Below are 23,506 nucleotides of genomic sequence, written 5' to 3' on the forward strand. Positions count from 1 at the left end.
CCCGGCCTGCAGCAGTGGACTCGGGCAGTAGGGTCTCCCTGTAGGGTCTATGGCCACTCCGCCCCTGTCTATGCAGTTCCTCTATAAATTAAAATTTACACGAGAATGCCCCCCCTGAAGATTTAGGTTGTGTATCAGAGGTAGCAACAGTGGGTGTTTGGGTTTAGATGTACACGTTGTTGGGTCTTGGTTCAGGTCCTCCATGTTGCTATTATCAGGAGATCTGAGGTCTTCTGGGAGGTCTGAGTAGGAAGTGTGAAGGAGACAGGGCAAAAAAATATCCAGCAAAAACAGTTGATCGAGAAGGTGGTCCATGAAGCAAGAGCTATTTGTTAATCCCCCACTACCACAAGTTGAGCCACCATATTGTACAATGGGCCACCAATTATTACATATGAATCCATACTGTTTATATCTTTTGGTCTTAAGTAAGTGGGCAAAGATTGCTGTAAACATAAAGCTTTGGAATGATGGCCATTTTCAGAAGGTTAGACCAAGGTGTAAAGAACAATAACATTTGTAAAGCTCTTTTCTCCCATAGGACTCAAAGCGCATAGATATGTCTCAGATCAATACAGGGTTGCAGGCTGGACTGTTAGTAAATAGTCAGGTGTTCATAAATGTCAGACTAAACAGGTGGCTTTTAAATGCTTCCAGGGGTGGGGATGTCCTAATTGGGTGTGGCAGGAAGTTCCAAAGTGTAGGGGCGGCATTATAGAAGGCTCTGTCTCCAAAGATTTTGAGGTGGACTCTGGGGGTGATCAAGTTATTAGATCCTTTTGATCTAAGATTGTGGGGGGTGTGATGCAGTTGCAACAAGTCCTTTAGGTATCCAGGGCCTTGATTGTGCAAGGATTTGAATATCAATAAGCCAATCGTAAACAGAATTCTCAATTTTATCGGTAGCCAGTGTAGTGATCGAAGGGTTGGTGTTATGTGGCAATGGCGGGGTTGGCTTGTTAACAGCCTTGCAGCAGCATTCTGTACTAATTGCAGGCAATGCAGGGCTTTGTTTGGAAGGCCTGTATAGAAAACATTGCAGTAGTCCAACCGTGGTGTGATGAAGGCATGAATAAGGTTTGGGAGATCTGCTGGAGGTATGAGGTGTTTAATTTTTGCACTGTCCCTTAGGTGAAAGAAGGAAAGTTTCACAACAGTTGAGATTTGATTCCTGAAGCTTAGTTCCCCAGCAATCAAGATGCCAAAGCTGCGCACAAAGTTTGATTTGCTCAGGTCTGAGCTCCCTATCCTTAGTGGTGCTGGCTGAGACTGGAGCTGCTTTGCTGTCCAGCGCTGACCTCCGATAACAAGAACCTCAGTTTTGTCAGCATTTAGTTTTAGCCAATTATCATTCATCCACTCCTGAAGCTCAGCTAAGCACGCATTTATTTGTGGGGTAGGGTCTGTGATGCGAGGTTTGAAAGAGAAATATAGCTGGGTGTCATCCGCATAGCAGTGATAGGTCAGGCCATGTTTTTGTATGATTTTTCCAAGTGGCAGCATGTATATGGTGAACAGTAAAGGAGATAGTATCGTGCTCTGGGGTAAAACTGTATTTTAGTGGTATAGGATTGGAGAGGAAGGGCCCCCAAGGATACCCTTTGAGTTCTGCCAGCCAGGAAGGAGTTGAACCACTGGAGAACTAAGCCATCTATGCCACAGTACTCTTGTAGCCCGTTAAGCAAGATTTTGTGATCAACTGTGTCAAAAGCCGCTGAGAGGTCGAGCAAAATCAGGATGGAACATTAGGTCAGTGACTTTATCGTCCACCACCTCCTCTTCCACTTCCTCACTCTGCTCATCCTCCTGAATTGTTGACCTAACAACAACCTCAGTTATTGACAACTGTGACTCATCCTCATCATTAACCTCTTGAGACACTAATTGCCGTTGACTTATTGGCAACTGTGTCTCATCATCATCATCCAGCTCGTGAAACACTAATTGCCGTTCCCCACCGTCATCTTCTTGTGACTGTGGATGCTCAAGAGTTTGGGAATCAGGGCACAAGATCTCATGTCCCTCTTCAAGCAGGCTTGTTGAGAGGCCCAAATGAAGGAATGGCGCTGAAAAGAGCTCCTCGGAATGTGGGATCATTTGTTTGGCAAGACTCTCCATGGTGGGAGGAAGGAGGATCAGGGTGTCACGGCAGGTGTATAGAAAACTAGAAGACAAAAAATAAAGATCCGACTGACTGGATCCAAAACTAAGGAACCAGAGGGTAAGCCCTGTAACAGACCTGGCTCTCTCCTTAACTGCTCAGCCTATGCAAACATCTCTATGGTAGATGATTGCATACCCTCGTTCCTCGACTGTATGACACCTGAACACCCTATAATAGTGAGGGGACACGACCACCGGCTCCCTACACTTAATACGGAGGGAGTCAGGGTCACCTAGGATCCAGCAAACAGGAAAACACAAATGAATGAACAAACTTATCTGTAGAAGACTCAGTAGTAGCATCCAGCATGCACACACTCCAGGAAGTTGTATAAACCGCAAAGTGATGCAGTATGGGAAGGGATTTAAAGGGATGCAATCAGTGCAAATACATGACAGCTGAGAGAGGCTAACGAGATGAGAAAACAAAAGCAAAACAAAAGGAACCTCAAGCAGGAGGTTCTAAAGAACGTCTGTCAGAGATTCTCAGATGTCTGGTGGTGACAGTACCCGTCCTTCTACGAGTGGACTCCGGACACTCAGAGCCCACCTTCTCAGGATGGGACCTATGGAAAGCCCTGATGAGACGAGTGGCCTTAATGTCCGTCACTGGGACCCACATCCTCTCCTCAGGACCATAACCCTCCCAATGAACGAGGTACTGGAGAGAACCGCGGACAACACGAGAATCCACAATCCTAGAGACCTGAAATTCAAGATTACCATCAACCACAATCGGAGGAGGAGGCAAAGACGAGGGTACAATGGGTTGGACATAAGGTTTTAATAAGGACTTATGAAAAACATTATGGATCTTCCAAGTCTGAGGAAGATCAAGACGGTAGGCAACAGGATTGATGACGGACAAGATTTTGTAAGGCCCAATAAACTTAGGACCCAACTTCCAGGAGGGAACCTTCAATTTGATATTCTTAGTAGACAACCACACCAGATCACCAACATTCAGGTCCGGACCAGGCACACATCTCTTATCCGCCACACGCTTATATCTCTCACTCATGCTCTTTAGATTATCCTGAATATTTTGCCAAATAGATGACAAAGACAAGGAGAATCTGTCCTCATCAGGTAAACCAGAAGACCCTTCTCCAGAGAAAGTCCCAAACTGCGGATGAAACCCATATGCATCAAAAAATGGTGACTTATCAGAGGACTCCTGACGACGGTTATTTAAAGCAAACTCAGCAAGGGACAAAAAAGAACACCAATCCTCCTGATTCTCCGCCACAAAACAGCGCAGATATGTCTCCAGATTCTGACTGACGCGCTCTGTCTGGCCATTCGACTGCGGGTGGAAAGCAGAAGAGAATGACAACCGAACCCCCAAGCGAGAACAGAAAGCCTTCCAGAATCTGGAAACAAACTGCGTGCCCCTATCAGAGACTATGTCTGAAGGAATACCATGCAATTTGACAATGTGATCAATAAATGCCTGCGCCAGCGTCTTAGCATTGGGCAAGCCAGGAAAAGGAATGAAATGCACCATTTTGCTAAAATGGTCCACCACCACCAGAATCACAGTCTTCCCCGAGGAACGAGGCAGGTCCGTAATGAAGTCCATGGACAGATGTGTCAAAGGACGGGAAGGAATGGGTAACTGAAGGAGAGGACCTGATGGCTATGAATGTGGGACTTTGGCACAAGCGCAGGTCTTGCAGGCTGCCACAAAACCCTCAACCGACTTACGAAGCGCCGGCCACCAGAATCTCCGAGCGATGAGATCCACTGTGGCTCTTGCCCTCGGGTGCCCAGCAAGGACAGTATCGTGGTGCTCCTTAAAAATCTTGTGTCTTAAAGCGAGAGGCACAAACAACCTCCCAGGAGGACAAAGATCAGGAGCCTCTGACTGGGCTACCTGAACCTCTGCCTCCAATTCAGGATAAAGAGCAGAGACCACCACACCTTCAGCCAAAATGGGACCCGGGTCTTCAAAATTCCCAGCTCCCGGAAAACAACGTGACAGGGCATCCGCCTTCACATTCTTAACCCCAGGGCGGAACGTGACAACAAAATTAAACCTTGAAAAGAAAAAAGACCATCTGGCCTGTCTCGGGTTCAGACGCTTGGCTGACTCCAAGTAGGCCAGATTCTTATGGTCAGTAAACACGGTAATAGGGTGTCTGGCTCCCTCTAGCCAATGGTGCCATTCCTCAAAAGCTAACTTGATGGCCAACAACTCCCTATCTCCCACATCGTAATTTCTCTCTGCGGAGGAGAGTTTCTTCGAGAAAAAGGCACACGGTCGCCATTTGGCAGGAGAGGGACCCTGAGACAAGACCGCACCCACACCCACCTCAGAAGCGTCCATCTCAACTATGAAGGACAGAGAAATATCAGGTTGTACCAAGATGGGAACGGAAGCAAAACTCTCCTTGATACTAGAAAAGGCCTTACGCGCCTCTACCGACCAGGAGGAAAAATCTACCCCCTTTCTAGTCATATACAGACGTGGACAAAATTGTTGGTACCCTTTGGTCAATGAAAGAAAAAGTCACAATGGTCACAGAAATAACTTTAATCTGACAAAAGTAATAATAAATTAAAATTCTATAAATGTTAACCAATGAAAGTCAGACATTGTTTTTCAACCATGCTTCAACAGAATTATGTAAAAAAATAAACTCATGAAACAGGCATGGACAAAAATGATGGTACCCCTAACTTAATATTTTGTTGCGCAACCTTTTGAGGCAATCACTGCAATCAAACGCTTCCTGTAACTGTCAATGAGACATCTGCACCTCTCAGCAGGTATTTTGGCCCACTCCTCATGAGCAAACTGCTCCAGTTGTGTCCGGTTTGAAGGGTGCCTTTTCCAGACTGCATGTTTCAGCTCCTTCCAAAGATGCTCAATAGGATTGAGGTCAGGGCTCATAGAAGGCCACTTTAGAATAGTCCAATTTTTTCCTCTTAGCCATTCTTGGGTGTTTTTAGCGGTGTGTTTTGGGTCATTGTCCTGTTGCAAGACCCATGACCTGCGACTGAGACCAAGCTTTCTGACACTGGCTAGTACATTTCTCTCTAGAATTCCTTGATAGTCTTGAGATTTCATTGTACCCTGCACAGATTCAAGACACCCTGTGCCAGACGCAGCAAAGCAGCCCCAGAACATAACAGAGCCTCCTCCATGTTTCACAGTAGGGACAGTGTTCTTTTCTTGATATGCTTCATTTTTTCGTCTGTGAACATACAGCTGATGTGCCTTGGCAAAAACTTCGATTTTTGTCTCATCTGTCCACAGGACATTCTCCCAGAAGCTTTGTGGCTTGTCAACATGTAGTTTGGCATATTCCAGTCTTGCTTTTTTATGATTCGTTTTCAACAATGGTGTCCTCCTTGGTCGTCTCCCATGTAGTCCACTTTGGCTCAAACAACGACGGATGGTGCGATCTGACACTGATGTTCCTTGAGCATGAAGTTCACCTTGAATCTCTTTAGAAGTCTTTCTAGGCTCTTTTGTTACCATTCGGATTATCCGTCTCTTAGATTTGTCATCAATTTTCCTCCTGCGGCCACGTCCAGGGAGGTTGGCTACAGTCCCATGGATCTTAAACTTATGAATAATATGTGCAACTGTACTCACAGGAACATCTAGTTGCTTGGAGATGGTCTTATAGCCTTTACCTTTAACATGCTTGTCTATAATTTTCTTTCTGATCTCTTGAGACAGCTCTTTCCTTTGCTTCCTCTGGTCCATGTCGAGTGTGGTACACACCATATCACCAAACAACACAGTGATTACCTGGAGCCATATATATAGGCCCAATGGCTGATTACAAGGTTGTAGACACCTGTGATGCTAATTAGTGGACACACCTTGAATTAACATGTCCCTTTGGTCACATTATGTTCTGTGTTTTCTAGGGGTACCATCATTTTTGTCCATGCCTGTTTCATGAGTTTATTTTTTTACATAATTCTGTTGAAGCATGGTTGAAAAACAATGTCTGACTTTCATTGGTTAACATTTATAGAATTTTAATTTATTATTACTTTTGTCAGATTAAAGTTATTTCTGTGACCATTGTGACTTTTTCTTTCATTGACCAAAGGGTACCAACAATTTTGTCCACGTCTGTAAGTGAGTGGTTTAACAACAGAGGAATAATTCAAAATAAACTTCCTGCAATAATTGGCAAAACCCAAAAAACGCATCAGCGCCTTCTGATTCTCAGGAAGCTCCCACTCAAGCACAGCGCGGACCTTCTCGGGGTCCATGTGAAAACCAGAAGCGGAGAGAAGAAACCCCAGAAATTGAATTTCTGGAACCGCAAACACACATTTTTCCAGTTTAGCGTACAATTTATACTCCCACAGGATGAGCAAGACCTGACATAGGTGGTCCTTATGAGTTTTGAAATCAGGAGAAAAAATCTAAATGTCATCTAGATACACTAATACAAATTTCCCCATTAAATGATAAAAAATGCTGTTCACAAAATTCTGAAAGACGGCTGGAGCATTTATCAAACCAAAAGGCATAACCAAATTCTCAAAATGGCCCTCAGGGGTATTGAGGGCGTCTTCCATTCGTCTCCTTCTCTGACCCTGACCAGGTTGTATGCCCCTCTTAGATCCAACTTGGAAAAAACTTTAGCCCTAACAATCTGGTTAAACAGGTCCGGGATCAGAGGAAGCGGATAAGGGTCACGAATTGTGATATTGTTCAGCTCCCTGAAATCCAGACATGGTCTTAAAGAACCATCTTTTTATTTTAACAAAGAAAAAACCAGTGGCAACAGGTGACTTCGAGGGTCTTATGTGTCCCTTTCTCTGACTCTCGGAGATATAAGCACGCATAGCGACCCTTTCAGGTTGGGAGAGATTGTATAAACGAGATTTAGGCAGCTTGGCACCTGGGGTGAGATTAATAGGGCAATCGTACTCCCTGTGAGGGGGCAAGTCCTGAACACCACTCTAAGAAAACACATCCGAAAATTCAGAGAGAAAATATGGTACAGTCTTAGTAGAAACCTCAGAAACAGATGTCGTGAGGCAATTCTCTCTGCAAAAGTCACTCCAACCATTTTTTTGCCTTGCTTGCCAATCAATGGTGGGGTTATGTTTAGTGAGCCAGGGTAGCCCCAACAATAGAGGAGTAGGCAAATGCATCTTTCAATCCCTCTGAAAGACCATGGCAAAATTGACTTCGGAGTGCAGCATCATTCCAACCAGTATCAGCTGCCCATCTCCAAAATTCTGAACAGTATATCTCTGCAGACTGTTTACCCTGGCATAAAAGACGTAGTCTAGACTCAGCCAGAGCAATACGATCTGGATCATCATATATCTGACCCAGGGCTAAAAAAAATTCATCCACTGAACAGAGGGGCCGTGCCCCCACCGGCAGCGAAAAGGCCCAGGACTGAGTGTTATCCCTGAGCAGCGAGATGATGATCCCCACCCTCTGCTCCTCATCACCAGAGGAATGGGGAAGTAGGCGAAAATGGAGTTTGCAAGCCTCTCTAAAACAAACAAAATTCTCACTACCCCCGGAGAACGTATCCGGGAGCGAGATCTTAGGCTTAGAACAAACTCCATGAACGCAAGCTGATCCGGTCACCTGAAACTGAGAAACAGTTTTACGGAGATCTGCTACCTCCAATGAAAGACCCTGTATGTGTTCAGTCAAAAGTGAAACCGGATCCATGCTTGAGACGGTTTTGGCGGTTTATAATGTCACGGAAGGTGTACAGAAAACTAGAAGACACAAAATAAAGATCCGACTGACTGGATCCAAAACTAAGGAACCAGAGGGTAAGCCCTGTAACACACCTGGCTCTCTCCCTAACTGCTCAGCCTATGCAAACATCTCTATGGTAGATGATTGCATACCCTCGTACCTCGACTGTATGACATCTGAACACCCTATAATAGTGAGGGGACATGACCACCGGCTCCCTACACTTAATACGGAGAGAGTCAGGGTCACCTAGGATCCAGCAAACAGGAAAACACAAATGAATGAACAAACTTATCTGTAGAAGACTCAGTAGTAGCATCCAGCATGCACACACTCCAGGAAGTTGTATAAACCGCAAAGTGATGCAGTATGGGAAGGGATTTAAAGGGATGCAATCAGTGCAACTACATGACAGCTGAGAGAGGCTAACGAGATGAGAAAACGAAAGCAAAACAAAAGGAACCTCAAGCACAATCAGAGCTTCTCAGATGTCTGGTGGTGACACAGGGTGAGGATTGTGTTGACCAGACTCTTGGCTACTGAGACTGGACTTGGTGGAAGACAGGGTGGTGCTTAACCAACTGGAAGCATCTGCTGCAAGCCAACCGACCACCTGGTCGCACTGGTCTGACTTCCAGAGTGTTGTCCTGCGCCGCCCTGCAAACTAGGACATGAAGCTAGGTATTGTGGATGAATGTTTTTCTTGTGCTCTGGCAGTAGGCACAGTTTAAATGTGCCCAAGGCTATGGCCTCTGCGTTCACCATCAGCATCACGGCCACTTCCCTGTCCTGTACTGCTCGCCTTCTTCATATTAAATGTTATATATGCTTGAAAGTATGCCACAAGTACAGTAGCATAGGATTTGTAAGTGTATGCGCAAAAAAAATTCGAAAAGGTATTTGGGATGTCGAAACGTCACACAGGAGATATACCGCAGATAATGGCGCTGATGTCACCAGCGGCTAATAAATAATTACAGGGAATGTCACAGGTCTTTGGGATGTGGAAACGTCACACAGGAGATATACCGCAGATAATGTCGCTGATGTCAGCAGTGGCTAATATAAAATTACAGGGAATGTCACAAGGTACTTGGGATGTGGAAACGTTACACAGGAGATGTACCCCAGGTAATGTCACTGTCCGCAGCAGACACTGTCTACGGAAAAAGTACACTGGATGTCACTGATATATTTGGGATGTGCACACGTTATACAGGAAATGTAGCACAGCTAATGTCACTGTCCGCAGCCGACACCGTCTACGGAAAAAGTACACTGAATGTCACAGATATTTTTGGAATGTGCACACGTTACACAGGAGATATAGTGCAGATAATGTTGCTGTCTGCAGCAGCCTAACTATTGCACGCTATTTAGTGCAGGATGCCCTAAAAATAGATATTGCTGCCACACACAATAGTCCTTAAAAAGACTTTTGGGTCTGTAAAGTTAGGTTGCGCTAAAAATATATATTGCTGCTGCCACACACAACAATAGTCCTTAAAAGGACTTTTGGGTCTCTGACAAGTTTTTCAAGTAAAAAAACTAAATTTCACTCCCTACACTATCTTTCCCTTCTTCAGCACAGCTTTCCCTGACTAACACTGATCCGAACACGTGTCATCAGGTGCTATATAGCACCCGATGATGCGTTCCGGCCAGCCAGTCCCTGTAATGCCAGTAACCAACATGGCTACAGCATTACAGTGAAGGGCAGTACTTACATGAGCATGCTCGATCGACACTAATCACAAGAAACATATAAAATGCAGTTACACAGTATTAAACAGTATAAGTCAGTTCAAGTTAACCCTTTGAAGTAAAATAAAATAAGGAGTTGATGTGTAACATCCCAGAGTTATGTTACTAAACTCTTTTTCCCGCTACTATTTGTTGGTAACATGTGCCTTGTCATCTAATGTGATTTTATTTAATATTCCTCACAAATGTGCATTGAAAGCCTTGTTTAAATGTACTTTGCTGTAATTTTCATGTTCACCAGCAGGTGGCAGCAATGTGTTAGCAGGGCCTTAGTAACAGTTTAGCATATCTAGACTGGAATAGTACATTCCAGTTGAGCTCCCCCCTCTTTGAGCAGAGTGGGCTTGCCCATGTCCTGCCTCATGGGGTCTCAACTGAACTGATCTGCTCTAACCACTGACCTGAACTGAACTAACCTCCTCCCACTAGGCCTGACCAGGGTATATATAAGACCTAAGCTCTATCCCCATCTAGTGGTGGGATGTATAAATTGGACCTAATCTGCCTGTTAACAGGGATTTTGCAGATACACAAGTGCAAAGTTATACATCACGGTACAATGCAATTGTTAAGATGAAAAAGTACTTTAAGCAGTGCCCACACACGCGTAGTGGGACGCTGCAGTATCTGTGGAAAAGTACTAGCTTCTCAGTGCACAGGCTGGAAAGTCCCAAAGTCTCTCAATATTAGGCTACTTTCACACTTGCAGCAGAGAAATCTGGCAGGCTGGTCCAGCAGAAAACAGCCTGTTGGAATAGCCTGTAACGTTTTTTTGTCTGACCAAATCCCGACATATTTGCGACCAGATCCCCGCCATGACCCGTTATAGTCAATGGGATTGGGCAGGCATGCAACAACTGCTATGCCGGATCTGGAGAACTTCGGCAGGCTGTTATCTGCCGGAACAGCCTTACAGAATTCTTTGCCACAAGTGTGAAACTAGCCTGAGCTTGTTGTGCATTAACCCTTTCGGTGCAATTCCAGTTAAAAAGAGACAGGATATATTACAATAAATATATGAAAGGCAGCTCAACAATATAAAACAATATAAGTGCACAAAACAGCAGAAATCACAGTGCTAGTTAACCCTAACTAGTTAACTGGCTTTGTGTAGTAGCAGTAGGTGCAAGTGTCCATAGTCCAAGGTACCCTTGCTCCAGGGCACTACATAAGGTGTGTGGATCTCATGTCTATCACAATGTAATTATATCAGTAATGTCAGTAATTGGGGGCGGGGCTGTGACAACCTCTCAGACATGATGTAGGGGCAGGTTGTCGGCATTGTGGATGGAGTTATCCTTTAACATGTTTTTTTCTAGATGAGCGTGGAGAAGCAGAGAGACGTCAGCCTGTGGTCGCAGACCTTTGCTCTTCTTTGGAAGAATCTTCTGCTGAAATGGAGGAGGAAGTGGCATACAGTTCTGGCAAGTTGTCAGGCTCTGGGGGCACAATGCGGCCGCTGTCTGTGTGTAAACGGGTGCGGCAGATTTGTTGTGTAGTCAGCAGAATTAAGAGATTTCCTAACCTGAGGTGGCATGGCCTGGACATTTCTGAGCTGTGCCCGGGTGCTTGCTGAACCCTACAGATCCATCCCAGGGCCCCCATAGATCGCAGCCACAGATGAAGCGTTGGTTCGGATGATAATCACAGCATTCAGATACCGGCCGTGTACATTCCGCATTTTGTTGAACGGAACGGCCGGTTCCTAATAGAACAGTTCTATCCTTGTCAGGATTAGGGCATGCTCTATTTTTTTGCGAGGCCACGGATGCGGACAGCACATATGTGCGCTGTCCACATGTTTTGCGGCCCCATTAAAGTGAATGGGCCTGCATCCGACCCGCAAAAAATGCTGACCAAAAAAACGTGTGAATGAGCCCTTATTTGTCATGGATACACATTACCAACAACTCTCTCATTTGCAGCACCTTTGTATTCATGAGTAGAATTTTGGAATAACGGTAAAGACTGACACAGGAAGAAACAGGACAGCGCATGCAGAAGTGGCAGGCAGTGTACATTAGTAGATGGATTACTAGAAGGTGTATCATCCCTATAGCCACTGATGATTTCCTCTCTCCTGGGACAGGAATGGCTCCAGCACTTGGCGTTTGTGCTGCTCTTGTTTTTCTTCACTTACAGCCTGGAGGATGCAAGGATGCCATATCTGTCGCCGGCCGCCGAACTCGGGCGATTGGATAAGTTTAACATCACAGATGTTGTCGGATACAGCCTAAAGTCATCCGCTGCCCACAAGATCATGCAGAAAGTTCACAAGAGCGGCAGAATGCCAGGTAATGGCGATGGAAGCTTCATGGTGGAGTTCCCCTTTAAAGGGGTTCTGCACTTTGTTTAAACTGATAATCTATCCTCTGGATAGATCATCAGCATCTGATCGGCGGGGGTCAAGGGAACGGAGCTTAGCCGCGCCCAGGCCAGTGATACTAGTCGTGACGTCACTCGGCCAGCGGTAAACAGTGAGAAGGCCACGGCGCCGCTGCCTTCTCAAACAGCTGATCGGCTCTGGATAGATCAGATGCTGATGATCTATCCAGAGGATAGCTCATCAGTTTAAACAAAGTGCAGAACCCCTTTAAGCGCTATGTCTATCTTTGCTGGCATTTCTATATCTCCTGTGTACCTTCAATTAAAATGAAGTAACTGCAAATAGTCTTCATCAGAAATATGCTACCGTTTTGTGTCTACAGCTCCTAGGCCGGACTGCACGTCACCATGGTAACAGACAACAAACAAAGCCTGTGTAGTCTGATGCTGCAGTCATACATCTTCTTCCTCACATACAGAATCAGACTACGCAGGGGATTTATGTAGTCTGTTGCCGTGGAGACACAGAGGCCTACAACTAATATTCTTTGCAAAGTTGCTTCTTTTTAAATTGTAGACACATTGGAGCAATAAAGGGGGTAACTAATGTTATAATACAGCAGGACCCCAAATACACCCATCTGGGGTCACAGATGGTGAATGATACGTGACGATTTTACTTTTTGCTCCGCCAGGAATCACCATTGAGGGAATCTCCAACGAAACGGAAATGCTGCACCTTGTAACTGAGAGAGAAATGGTGGCGGTGACGTTTGAGAGTGAATTCACGTATTACATCCAGTACCCATCGTATGACGTGCCCCGGGCAAATGACTACATAGAATACAGACGTAAGTGAGTGGGCGGGCATGGGTTGATGCTCTCAGTAGGGTTGATCTGCGTGTGTCTAACCACCCATGGTTCTAAACCACATCATTTCAGATCCTTGCTGAAAAATCTGCAGCTATATAAACAGCAGCACAGAGCTCGGTGCGGAATATGGTCGGGAATCCACATGAAAATACCACTGTGTGAACATACCCTTATTACACCATAGACATTAAGGATAACATGGCCTGAAACCAGCGCTGTAAGGGTGTATTCACACAGTGAGGTTTCCCTTGTGCTACCTGGTAATAACATTCCTGCTTGTGTTATTGGGGGACACAGAAATCGGGGGTATAGCTGTTGCCACTAGGAGGAGACACTAAGCAGAAAAAGCATTAACCCCTCCTGCCATCTATACTCCTCCTGTAGGCACCGGTAATCAGGAGGCAGACCCCCCACTCATGCCGGGCCGCCTCCTCCTGCTTTTTTTTGTTTTACCCCTTTTGGCAGGAAACAGGGATAATGGCGTCTTCTTGTTATCCCCAGCGGCAGGGGCAAACAGTGTCAGCCCCCTCTTCCTTCCATCCACCAGCCTTCTGTTGCCCACCAGCCATGGGGTCACCCATCGTTCATGTCCGCTCTCCCGCCTCCGTTATTTGCACACCTGGGTGCCATTACCACAGGGGAGCCGAAGCGAAGACCATGAACATGGGGTGAGTATTTCAGGATTAAGTAGATATTCTCACCTACTCCTCTACATGACCAACGCACCCCCTTTTTTCCCAGGTGACTCCCATCCCCCAAGAGTCTTTTTCTTCCTGGGGGATTCCAGGGCTTGGGGTCCCTCCTCTTTATTGGGTTACCTAAAGGAGCCCCCATATCCCTACATAGCTGGTCAGAGCAGGAGTTGCTGAAGTCAGACGTTCAAGCACAACTCATAGAACCGCCTACTGGAGCCTTGAACCAACATGATTTCCGGGCCCATCCCCAGTCCTGGCCTTATTATCTATTTGAGGCTGCAGCTCTTGCTGCTTACTAGGCCTTCAGTGGGTCTGGAAGCAGCACGTCTTTTATTTCCAGCAGGTGGAACTGTGTGTCCAACCAACTACCCTTTTGCCCATTGTGGTGGGCCAGTCCAGGGCCACACCAACTCATGCCCCTATCTGAGCTGTCCTATCTAATTGAGGCCGTGGTGAGGCCCAACCTTCAGTGGGACTGAGGAAGCGTGTTTCTGGCGAATGGTGGTTTGACCGCCGTGCCTCCTTCTTTTCTCTAAGGAAAGGCTCCTAGACCCCCCAGACATTTTTCTCTACACAGCACCGGTGCTCCAGACCTATGTCCTACTGACCTCTTCTCCTGCCCCAGCTATCTTATTTACTTGAGGTCAAGGCTTTTACAGCCAACTAGGCCAAAATTGCAGCACAGATGGAGGTGATGTAGTCACTATGCCTGTGGACTTTATTCCTGGCCCTACTATTGTGGCTGGGCTCAGTTTTTTTTTACAGCCTCCATACGTCTTTCCAAGGACGGACTGCCGGTAGGACTCCATGTTTTTGTTTGCCCTCTCAAGGTGCAATAATTATACTAATGCAAGAAACTTTATCTAATATGGCTGTGTGGTTTCTAACATGCACCAGGCGGCCTCATTACCCCCTCACTCCGGCGGAGTAGTGGTACTAACACTAGCAACTGTATATGCAACGGACGGCCTCCCCTCCGGGGCCCTCTCTATAACACGCATCCCAGGTGTAGGAAATGCAGAGTGATATGTTGCAGCCTAAAATGTCTGTTTATGTGTGTCACGGTGGTCCTACCTGGATACGACTGGACCCCAGGCTTTGGCTCCGAAGCAACAATAGGGGGAATAATTGAGGGATTTGAAGAAATAACTTGAGTCCAGACCTTGAGATAAAGTTCAATGGCAGCTTTACTTTGCATAACCATTCCCCCAAAACTGTTTACAGGCTTTGTCTTGGTTCCAGCAGGCTTTAGCATTAAACTGGCAGGCAAACTCAACTCTGCTCTATCCTTCTCTCACTCTGCTGTACTGACAAGCTGACTTGGTAACTTGACTTATTCTTTATGCTGCACTTCACCTTTTAGTCAGACTTATCTTCTGCCAAGGAATACAGTAGGTTAGTATCCTGGCAGCTCCAACATGGAGTCTCAACCAGCACAAACCAGAACTGCGACAAGCTCATTCTGGTAGCAAAAGGACTGGCCCACTTCTGAGCAAAGGGGGGGGGGGGGGGGATGAAAAGGTGAGTAGCTCTGCCATGTTTGCTGCCACCTGCTCCATGAACAGTTACATAACATTATTATAAATGCACAGTGTTGAGAGACCTGGAAATAAATATATAGGTGACATACAGGTTAGACCATAAAAGATAATAGCAAGGTGCAGAAGTGGTAACACCACTCTGGGGTGTTACATATATAACATGGGTATGCGGTCTCTCCTCCCTGGGTGGAGTACTTGTGTCCTAACTGGTCTCTGTACCTGTGATGGTTACCCAGTCTCTGCAAGCTCCATATGGCAGCATTACCCCAGTAAATATGTGGCATATTGGGCTCTTGCTGGCTCCTGTATCTGGTGACTATGCAGTTATTGACAGCATGGTAGAGCCACCTTCTCCCCATAACTTGGCGCAGTAATTGTTCCAACACTGGGTTCAGTGTTTCTCGCTTCTGTGTAGCTGTTGCACCCAATGGTCATTGTTCTCCTGCTCTTTGTCAGCCATACTCCCCCTTTCAGAAGCAGAGTGCTTGTGCCCTTGGATATAACCATCTTTTGGAAGGCGTCATCCTCTACTGCTACATAACATGTCAGCTCCTAGTAGTGAGGCCCCTGGATCCCAGCGTGCTTAGTCATGAGACATGCCGCCAGGCTCTGATAACCCATGACCCGCGTGCTCAGTTTCATTTCCCTTGGAGCTGCTCTGTGCACCATCTGTGTTTCTTCAGGTCTTCCTGTTTGTCAGTCATGGGGTGTGTGGCTGTGGTTTAGTGGTCAAAACATCTTTCTAGTAAACAGGAGATCTCGAGTTCAGATCTCAGTATCGTCCGCCATTAACCTCCATTCTCGATCTGCCCTTGACTGGCATCCACACCTACACCCCTCGCAACCTACCACAAGGGAGCCATGTGGTCCTGTATTGGACTCCTGTATGCTTGCCAGTACATGGTTGTTGGTTGGCCTTGTCCTTGCAGGATTTTATCCCCTGTAACCTTCTTACATTTAGCATGTCAGCATTTCTATTCTGAGGTTTACCTCTTGAAGTTTGGCCAAGTCCTCTTTCAGTGAAGCTCCCAGGCAGGTTTTTACTCGATTTCTACTGCCTTTATCTCAGGGCTTCTCACCTATGGTTGACCCTGCATCTCTTTGATTGGCTAAGGTCACCATTTTTTTACTAGGACATCTTTCTGGGGCCCTCAGCTGGTCTAGCATTGCAATTATGGTGTTGATTTGCTGGTCCCTTGGGCTTTCAGCTTGAGCAGTAGGACCAGTTCCCAGACGCTCTCCCATTTTTTCTTTGCTGTCTCCATTTTTTGGTTCTTAGCCACTACTTTGGCTGGTGTCTTCCACCTTCTATATCTGGTTTCCCAGGCTTCACCTTTGCATGAAGTTAACCTTCACTCTGCATGCTCTGGTGATAGGTAAGGTCTTCAGGTACCAATCTGTCTCTTTTCAGACCGATGTGTTGGCAAAGTTCCCTCTGTTGTCTATAAACTATGGTTTGTTACCCTCCTTTTTTCTATGCCTCGTCCTTCTAGCACTGAGGACTTCCTCCTTCTTGTGCTAAAATGCCTCATCTATTTTTTCATGGAGTTGATTAATTAGATTTGGCTTCCTTTTACTTCTTGGAAACTTTCACCTCCATTTTCCAATATGTTCAGCCTACCTGTGCTGTTTCCCTTTGACTTGGCGTCAACACTTTCTGCCATCGTGAAAGTGTTTGCCACAGTCATAGCATTTCTCTAGTTCAGATCGGTTTCGTTGTCACTATGCCTCAATATCATCCTGGTAATGGTTTCCTCCTTTTCTAAACTCTGGGACAGCATACATACTATCTTGGTCACTTTTCTTCCAGTTGGGTATCCTTTCTGAGAAGAGTACTTACTACAGGATCTTCCCAAGTTCTTTTCTCCAGGGCAGCTGCCCTATGCATTATGTGCCACATTCGTCCTTTTGGTTGGGCACTTCTGACTTGCTGGGATTAATATCCAGCCTATCCAATTGTCTAATGGTTCCTCCTGCACGCTCTTTGGACTCTTTTCAACTACCATCCCCAGGGCCACTCATTTTCCTGTTTTTTGTTCACTAAACCGCTTTTTTAGGATGCCCAGACCTGTTCAGTCTGACTAGGCCACCACAGCCTGCTAGTGTTGCCATGGCCATCCATGATTCCTTTGGCTCTACATGCAGTCTACATTGCAGAAGTGGTCTACTGGTGGCAGATTTCCTCAGCAGACATCTCTGGACCCAGGCGAGGTTCCCTTCTTCCCATCCTCCAGTAGACACAATGGGTACATAATTACATATGGTTGAAAAAATACATAAATCGGGGGCATGGCCTGGCCAGCACCTAAAATGGCGGCTTAGTGAGTGAGCTCCAGACACTGCAACCTCTCTCCCTCGCCTAGCGACATTCCTTGCGACCCACAGCACACCCACAAGCCCTGAGATGGCAGCAAAACAGTCGGGGAGGAAGAAGATGCCGAAGGTTAACAGCTCGGTGCCCCTGGAGGAGGTGAGCAAAGATGGCACGAGAAAACGCGGGCACACAGAGCACACACTTATCATCTCTTTAGATCTTACGATGGTACTTAAATTTCTCTCTTTAAATGTGACAGGGTTGAACAGCCCCTTTAAGCAGTCAGTGATGTGGCGAGAACTAAAATCCCAAAAATGTGAAGTTGCTTGCTTGCAGGAGACGGATATGTCATCCTCTAACCCACCTAAAATCCACCATAAAGACTACCCCCATCTTTATCCACTCATACTTTAAAAAAAAAAAAAGAGAGGGGTACTCATAGCCTTTAAGGCGTGGGTGGCGGTTCAGATACATCAAACCTGGATTGATCCACAAAGTCGATATATAATAGTGCATTGTTTACTCAACAATGTAGAATATACCATTGTAAATATCTACGCACCCAACTCGCACACAGAACGCTTCCTTAGGTGCCTACTGGGCAAATTGCAGAAAGTACAGAAGGGAAACATTGTGCTCTGTGGAGACTTTAATGCCATCTGCAATGCTTCTCTTGACTCCACAGCAAAACCCTCATCCCGCAAAGTCTTGGTTGCAAACCTGGCATGAACACATGATGTGTATAACATACAGCGTCTCCTGCATGTGAATGAAAAAGACTACACTTACTATTCGGGAGTCCATAGGACTTACTCCCGCATAGGCATGTTCTGGGTAATAAGCAGATCCCTCATAGATAGAACCTCAGCTGTGGAAATTGGCCCTATTCAATGGTCAGACCACGCTCCAGTAACACTGTCCGTTATCGGAAACCCCCTCGAAAACCTCAGACTATGTTTGGAGACTAAACACTTATCTGTTGTCTATCCCATCTATCAGTAAAGAGGTTGAATCCTCCCTTACAGATTTATTTGCCATAAACGGCACCCCAGAGATTCAGCCCTACACCCTATGGAACTGTCACAAGGTGTACATGAAGGGAGTCCTTATTAAGCAGAGTAGCATATGGCGTAAACAAAGAGATAAAGACATCCAAAACACGATGCACAATATTCACAGGCTCAAATCATTGAACAAACAAGCCCTCTCTGAGACTCATCTAGCAGAGCTCTCTAGAGCTAGATTGCATCTGCGGAGCCTCCTCATGTACGCCTATGAAAAATCCCTTAGACGCCTTAAGTTTCAATACTACGCTCAATATAATAAATCTGGAGCACTTTTGGCGAAAAGGATCAAGTCCCTAACTTTGAAATCGAGAATACAAAGTCTCTCCCACCCAACAACAGGGACCCCAGTCTCCACCCCTAGAGACAAAGCTAACGCCTTTGGAGATTATTACTCTAATCTATACACTCTAAGTACGAATAAAGATACTACACAGCCCACCCAACAAGATCTAGACTCCTTTCTAGAACAGATCAACCTCCCAAAACTAAACCCAGGCCAATGAGAGATCCTCAACAAACCGATATCCTCTGAAGAGTTAAATGCAGTAATCCGCTCACTTCCCATAAATAAGGCCCCAGGTCCCGACAAATTCTCCTCCTAATATTACAAAAAATACGGCCACTTACTCCTCAAACATCTTCTTCCAGTCTACTCTACAGCTATGGTCACTGGCTCCTTCCCATCAGAAATTTTGGAGGCACTTCTAGTGACGATCCCTAAATCAGGCAAGTCACCCTTGCAAACCACTAGCTATCGACCAATATCGCTATTAAACTGCGATGTAAAGATCTATGCGAAAATACTAGTGAATAGGTTCCTGTCCATTAACACCTCTTTAATTTTGATAGACCAAACTGGGTTTGTATCAGGGAGGCACGCTCCGGATAACACCAGGAGACTCCTATCCGCAGGTACTCCGCAGCATCAGGTACTCCGGCCATATTCCTGACACTGGACACTGAGAAGGCGTTTGACCGCATTAACTGGCCATATGCCTTCTCTGTACTAAGAAAGTTTGGATTTACTGGCCCAATATACTCGCCCATTTCCGCACTATATTTCAACCCTTGTAGTAAAGTCTTTGCTAATGGTGCCCTATCCACTGCCTTCCAATTGACAAACGGCACCAGACAAGGGTGCCCATTGTGCCCCCTGTTTTTCGTGCTTTCTATTGAACCCCTGGCGGAATTAATTTGTCGGGATCCGGACATATCAGGCCTCAAAATGGGACCCACAGAACAGAAGCTAGCGCTTTTTGCAGATGACATAATTGTAGTCTGTACAAATCCCAGGACCTCTCTTCATAGAGTATTCTATGTATTAAAGGTATTCGGCCAAATCTCCTGCTACAAACTGAACATAGAGAAATCCCAGAGTCTTCCTATAAACTTACACCCTGACCAATTGCAGCACCTTAAAGACCTGTTCCCCTTTGACTGACAACGAGAAAGCATATCATACCTAGGTATCCAACTAACTTACCCCTCGTCAAAGACGTTCCATACCAATTCCTCCCCCCCCCCCCCCCCCTCCCTACTAGATGACCTACAAAAAGATATTACTGGCATGAAATCATGCCTAATTTCTTGGTTTGGTAGGGTGGCGGCTTATAAAATTCTGCTTCTGCCCAAACTTCTCTACCTATTCCAGACCCGCCCCATTTCAATCCCAGAATCTTTCTTTGGGAAAGCCTGGAAACAGATGATGAACTTAATTTGGAACTCTAAGAATCCTAGGGTAGCATACTCTATCTTGACTATGCATAAAAACAAAGGGGAATTGGGAGTACCAAATTTGAAATACTATCACACAGCATGTTTGCTAGACCAACTAGTCCATTGGTGGAAGGACTCTACAGACAAACACTGGGCGTCACTAGAGAGGGCCTTAATCTCTCTACTCTACGCTCCCCACTGTTAGGTACGGCATGGAGACTAGGCCCATATGTATCCCCCTTACTTACAGTTTGGACATCTATCAAAGCCTGGAAGTGCTTTTTGGAGTTATCAATTGATGAAGGGACCATACCTGGCTCCACTATATCTGCGGTCTGATTTACAGACCACATCCCAGGATTGAATCTCCACACATGGATAGCTCGGGGAATAGGGAATGCACAAGATATGATGGGCCCAGACAATATAATGTCCTTCTCTCATATAAACGACACCTATCAAATTCCCCCTTTCTGGGAAGACTAAAGGAAATCTCACAACAAATCCCCAAAATAGCATTAAGATACCTCCATGAGGGACACCAGAAGAGGTGGAATATACCTCTTCTACAATCACCTAGTACAAAGCAATGAGTGGACCAAGCTACCTCCCTTGATAAAGTAGGTAATTGACCTCCAAAAATCTTTTTGAGCAGAACAATGGAACACTGCCTTCCGCACGGTCAATACTGCCTTCAGTTGTGTATCCCATTAGAAAGCGATATTTAAAACCAGCCTAAGATGGTACTTTACACCTAGCAGACTCCATATAATGTTCCCATCCTCATCGCCTGACTGCTGGAGGGGTTGTGGGCATAGGGGATCTCTCCTTCACATATTATGGTCATGCCCCAAAATCTCGCCGCTGTGGGACAGTGTACAGAAGTTATTAGATGACCTTATTCCCAGCAGACTAATACTAATTCCAGAGCTAGCGCTTCTCTTTATTGGTATTAATATCCTGGCACACCCATACAGAATAGTAGCCACTCATTTACTTATGTCAACCAAACTAATCATCACCCGGCACTGAAAAAGTCCACACACCCCTACCCTGTTGGAAGTGACTGCCCTGATTAACTTGACCTGTATGTATGAGAAAATGTCCTACACACAACAACCCTCCATGACAAAAGTCTACACTACCTGGTCAATATGGCTGTCTAACCATTGGTTTGTGACCTAGCTTACCCACCAATGTGATAACAACCCTCTGGGGATCCCCTAGGTCCAACGTCTAAGTGATCCTGCTCATCAGAACGTTGTATAGGTGAAAGCCAGTATCACTCACTCAGACTCTTTCTTTTTATTCTTATGATTATTTATGTGTTAGTTTTATTCTTGTCTCTGTTTGTTTGCGAATTCAATGAGACCCACATCTTGGGCCTAGACCTAACCACTACTTCCGTTAGAATTCATACATCACCTTCAGTGTTGGAAAGTACCGATGTATACGTACCTCCACTCTGTATTGTAACACCTATGTAAACTGGATTACTTACTGATGTATGATACGACTTTATTGAAAAACAATAAAAACTTCCTGGTTTAAAAAAAAATGAAAAAATACATAAATCCATCAGGTTCAACCAAGGGATAGTTAGGATGCAAATTTTAGAAAAGGGGAGCAAGACCCCAACTTCTACACATTTTCATAAGCATTAATGTCATTTGCTTTTAAGAATTCATTTAAACCTTTTTAAACCCGTCCCCTGTCCCTGCTGTGACCACGTCCTGTGATGATGTCATGGTCTTACCTTCTTGCTGTTCTCCTTCGTTTGACATGTGCTGGCGGCCATCTTGGTTTCTGGGTTTCTTGTAGCCTCCCACCCTGCGGATTCTCCTTCCCACTGGGAGGAGCTGGATGCCTAGCTCATATATATAGGAGGTCTGTGGCTTCAGTTCCTTGCTTGGTCCTCCTGTGTTCACATGCTTCTAAGACTGCTGCTGCTTCTGGTTCCTGATCCTGGCTTCGTCTGACTACCCTGCTGGTTCCTGATCCAGGCTTCGTCTGACTACCCTGCTGGTTCCTGATCCAGGCTTCGTCTGACTACCCTTCTGGTTCCTGACCTCTGGCTTCGCAAGGCCCTGCTTCGGTTCAGCCATCCGTTTGGACTTTTGCCTTACAGCTTGATTTTCAATAAAGCCTTCTTATTTCCACTTATCTCTTGTTGTACGTCTGGTTCATGGTTCCATGACATTAGGACCAAGCCATGAATTCTGACGGTACAGGGCCATCCTCGCTACCTACGCTGGTTGCCAGACTTGATCAGCAGGATCACCTGCTGGGTCGGTTCGCTGTGGCGTTGCAAACCCTGCTTGAACGCACGGCTCATTTAGCTTCCGTTGCCGATGGGTCGGTTGTCGCTCCTGGGCCCGCTCCTACTGCCGCTCCGGTTGTTGCGCCAGAGTCTACCCCGACACCTGTTGCTGCGCCTGCGGTGTTTCGGGGTATGACCGGTTCTGCCCCCCTTCCACAGCGCTTTGGGGGAGAGCCAACTCAGTGCCGAGGTTTCCTTAACCAGGTGGGCATTTACTTCGAGTTGCTGCCACATGCCTTTCCTACTGAGAGATCAAAGGTGGGCTTCTTGATCTCGCTGCTCTCGGACAAGGCCTTGGCCTGGGCCAGCCCTTTATGGGAGAACAACAATCCGGTGGTTGCCGAGTTTTCCGGTTTTGTTGCTTCTCTTCGGAAGGTATTCGATGTGCCGGCTCGTGCTGCCTCTGCTGCAAAGCTCCTTATGTCCATCAGACAGGGTTCACGATCCGTAGCTGAATACGCCATTGAGTTTCATACCCTGGCAGCAGAGGTGGGCTGGAATAATGAGGCTCTGGTCGCTGCTTTCTCTCATGGTCTCTCGGATGCCTTGAAGGATGAGGTTGCAGCTAAGGACCTACCAGTGGAGCTCGAGTCTTTTATTTCTTTCCTGATTTTGATTGACACCAGACTCAGGGAGAGACCTTCCTTTAAGGAGAGCCTGCGGAGGTCTTCTAACAGATTGGCGCCTACGTTTGCTGTCCCACCCGTGCCTCCCTCTTCTCCCACGCCTCCTGGGGATGACTTGTCTGGGGGTGAACCCATGCAGCTGGGGTTTGCTCGCCTGTCCGAGGGGGAGAGGGTACTCCGGAGACGCGAGGGCCGATGCATGTACTGTGGTCTCGGTGGGCATTTTCGGTTGGCATGCCCGAACCGTCCGGGAAACGCTCGCACCTGAGATCCTGTCGGGGGCAGATCTTGGGTGGGGTCTCCTCGTCCCCGGTTTCCCGTGTTGACAAACCACTGATTACTGTTGTCCTCTCCTGGGTCGGGGGCTCGGTGACGACCCAGGCGTTGGTGGACTCTGG

At 46.3% G+C, this 23,506-nt stretch overlaps 1 protein-coding gene across 1 annotated transcript in view; it reads left to right on the top strand.

Moving 5' to 3' along the window:
- Positions 1 to 23,506, top strand: part of LOC122939905 (ABC-type organic anion transporter ABCA8-like) — a 322,317-nt gene that overhangs the window by 110,073 nt on the left and 188,738 nt on the right. Inside the window, 3 exon segments of the mRNA XM_044296113.1 lie at positions 10,951 to 11,055; positions 11,721 to 11,925; positions 12,652 to 12,807. Coding sequence (XP_044152048.1) covers positions 10,951 to 11,055; positions 11,721 to 11,925; positions 12,652 to 12,807 — 466 coding nt within the window.

Source organism: Bufo gargarizans, chromosome 6, assembly GCF_014858855.1.
Source record: "Bufo gargarizans isolate SCDJY-AF-19 chromosome 6, ASM1485885v1, whole genome shotgun sequence".
Lineage (NCBI taxonomy): Eukaryota > Metazoa > Chordata > Amphibia > Anura > Bufonidae > Bufo > Bufo gargarizans.